Below are 2,857 nucleotides of genomic sequence, written 5' to 3' on the forward strand. Positions count from 1 at the left end.
ATAGGCCCACTATATTCGCAAAAAGGCTTGTATCTCCTTCTAGTTCTTTTTTATATTCTCTCTCTCTCCCTCTCTCTCTCTGTGAGTGTGTGTAATTATTACAATGACATGGGATTAATAAAGAAATAATATCAATAAACTATTGAAATGGGTGGGTCTACATGTTTGGGTTGTTGTTTGTCTTGAAACGAGACAAAGGCCTACGCTGCATTTAGACCTATAATTGTCTAAAACATTTGCATCAAGAAAAAAATGCGCTCCGATGTTGAATGGTTGAGGTTTAGACATGAATCTTGCCGTCCTACTACTATGAACAAGGTTAGGCTAAATGCTCCACTGAACGCTGCAGTGACTACCATCCGTCTCCAATCCAACGACAAATTAAACACTTGCCGCAAGAGATCCACGTCATAACAATATAAAATATAAACGAAATTGCAGATAATAAATTGCCACTAAAAACTAACTGTTCTGTGACTGACTATCATTTCGACCAAGTGGTGGACACTGCATAGGCTACCTACATCAACGTTAGAAAAGAATTACGACTAACACTAACGTGAATTGAAACTGGCTGCCTGTAGGCCTACCTGTTATCACAAGCCATACAATAAAAATAAAGAAAATATTGAAAAGCTTATTTTTTTCAATTATAGGTCTATGATGGGCGTAAATGTTGCCCAGGTTTTCTAAAGTCCAGGCAACTGACAAGTAGGCCTAACGGAAGCGCGTATCTGTGCTTGCGCAAGAGGACCGCATTCGACCACGTGAAGAGTGAAATTATTGGAAAATTGGACACATCAGCTAACAGTGTAGGCCTGAAGACTTAAATTAAATCAAAGTGGGTTATTCTGCTGTAATTCTGAAATGGTTGGACACACTCTAAACCATAATTATCATGATTCCCAATTGGTTGTAGGCTAGGCCTAGCCAAGGCCTACTTGGTGATATATCCTTGCGCGTAAAACAACCACACAACATATATAAGTATTATTGTCCTTACTGTTGGTAGTCATGTTTGCAGTACAGTTTCCTATCCCGGAAGTAACAACTGGTAGTGAGAGGTTGTTGACACACAGCGCACTGCAAACACTCCTCGTGCCATGAGGAATCGTTGACTCTCATCAGAAACCGGTCAGATATTGGACGCTGGCATCCTTCACATACAGATCGGTGATGGTATTCTGTCCCTAAAATGGATGCAAAATAAGTTTAAAATTCAACAATAATATTTATACTAGCTCTATTTTTGTATTTCTTTATTTACAATTTAAATGTTCAGTTTAGATATTAAATATGAAGTAATAGATTATAAACATGTCATAAAACTATAAAATAGAAAACACAACTAGTCCTTATCACACTACAAGACCAGGTTGTAGGGCCTAGTCTAATAACTACAATGATCATCGAAATATAGACCTGGAGTGCTTAGTGAATGTGTTTTAATATCTATACCAAAACCACTAAAATCAGGAATGAGGCCAGCTAGCGGTGAAAATATTTGTTGAATGTGATAGCCTATGTCCTAACAAGCAGCAATCAATTACAGTAACTTTCATCAAACGATTTGACGTAGTAATCATTTCACAAATGAATGAAACAGGCTATTGTGCCAGAGTAATACATAGATCGTGAACACAGTGATCAGTCATTTGTGTTATTTGTTGCTAAGAATACAATACATTCATATTTAAAATGACATCTAAAGAAAATTGTAAAATATATCAAATGTTAAGGTAGGAGGCCTACGGGTCATGAGAGGATATAGTCTGCATAGCTGCGGACATACAATTGCAGCAATGGGGTGTTCATCAAAGGTCTCGTATTGTGTGTGCTATCTGCACTCTCCGGCTCTTTTAATACTATGGATGCAAATGAAACTAAGCAGGACTTACCAAGCATGACTCCAAGTGTAGCTTGACGATGGGGATTATCTTCAATCTTTATACCGTCTAACATCCTTGGGTACTTGGAATGGTTTCTCTTCGAGAAACAGCGTTCTAGTGACTTGGGACCTGTTGCAATATCCATAACAATGTACTGTCAGACTTGTTTTCGCTTCAAATCCTAGCTAAAGCCCACAATATTTGCTGAGACTACTCGCACACACACATACACAAACAATGTGTGTTCCCAGATCGCTAACTTAAAAATGTTAAATGAAAAAAGGCGTCCCAATGTTAAGACCGGCTCCACTTTTTGTGGGACTCTCCTAAGCAGAATCTTCAGATGTCACAGAATCGTAAGAAGCGGCAATAAATTTGACAAACACTATTTTGAGCAGTCACCTGTTAATTTGGACTGAATACCTTTCGGCTGCCTTCTTGTTTGCACCCGAGCGTGGCCAGAAGAGAAGGCTACGGAGGAGGGACGTATCCGCTCAAGCATTTGCTTCTAAAACAACAAAAACAACAACAATTGTAACTCCAAGAAATATGAGTGAAATGTTCCAATGGTACCTCTTCAAATACTATGCCCCTCGGTCGGATCCCTGCAGCTTGAACAGTCCCAGACCAAGATTGAAGCCAATAGATCCTCCTCCCACCCCTCCGTGGTCACGTCACTTTTTTTGGACTATTTACTGACATTGGGATGCTATTGGTGCTCACTTTTGGTGCGCTCTAAAGAGTTGAACTGAGTTTCGGCTATCACTTTGAACAAAGCTGTAGACAATATGGTGAGAGAGAAGAAAAAGTACAGTCAGTGTACAACCATGATAAAATAGACAACTCAAATACTGTACATAGTGAACTAAAGGTATATCAAGTAACTTGCTACGACCATTTGCAAGATATTTTTATTTAGCTAAAAGTGAACTATTGTTAAGATTATAATGCATTATTATTGTTTTGAT

General features: G+C 38.6%; 1 protein-coding gene across 2 annotated transcripts in view; it reads right to left on the reverse strand.

Annotated features, from left to right (window-relative positions):
* The window catches only part of LOC118358280 (LIM/homeobox protein LMX-1.2-like), a 55,488-nt gene extending 52,936 nt beyond the window's left edge, over positions 1-2,552 (reverse strand). The window contains exons 1-3 of one of the 2 annotated variants that reach the window (XM_035735904.2): positions 2,313-2,552; positions 1,899-2,018; positions 1,004-1,190 (exon numbers count right to left, since the gene is read on the reverse strand). In XM_035735904.2, coding sequence (XP_035591797.1) covers positions 1,004-1,190; positions 1,899-2,018; positions 2,313-2,391 — 386 coding nt within the window. In that variant the 5' untranslated portion in view covers positions 2,392-2,552. Of the gene's footprint in view, positions 1-1,003; positions 1,191-1,898; positions 2,019-2,291 lie in introns of both variants that reach the window. The other variant, XM_035735903.2, reaches the window with a different exon arrangement.
* Positions 2,553-2,857: the final 305 nt, after the last annotated feature.

Source organism: Oncorhynchus keta, chromosome 25, assembly GCF_023373465.1.
Source record: "Oncorhynchus keta strain PuntledgeMale-10-30-2019 chromosome 25, Oket_V2, whole genome shotgun sequence".
Taxonomy (NCBI): Eukaryota; Metazoa; Chordata; class Actinopteri; order Salmoniformes; family Salmonidae; genus Oncorhynchus; species Oncorhynchus keta.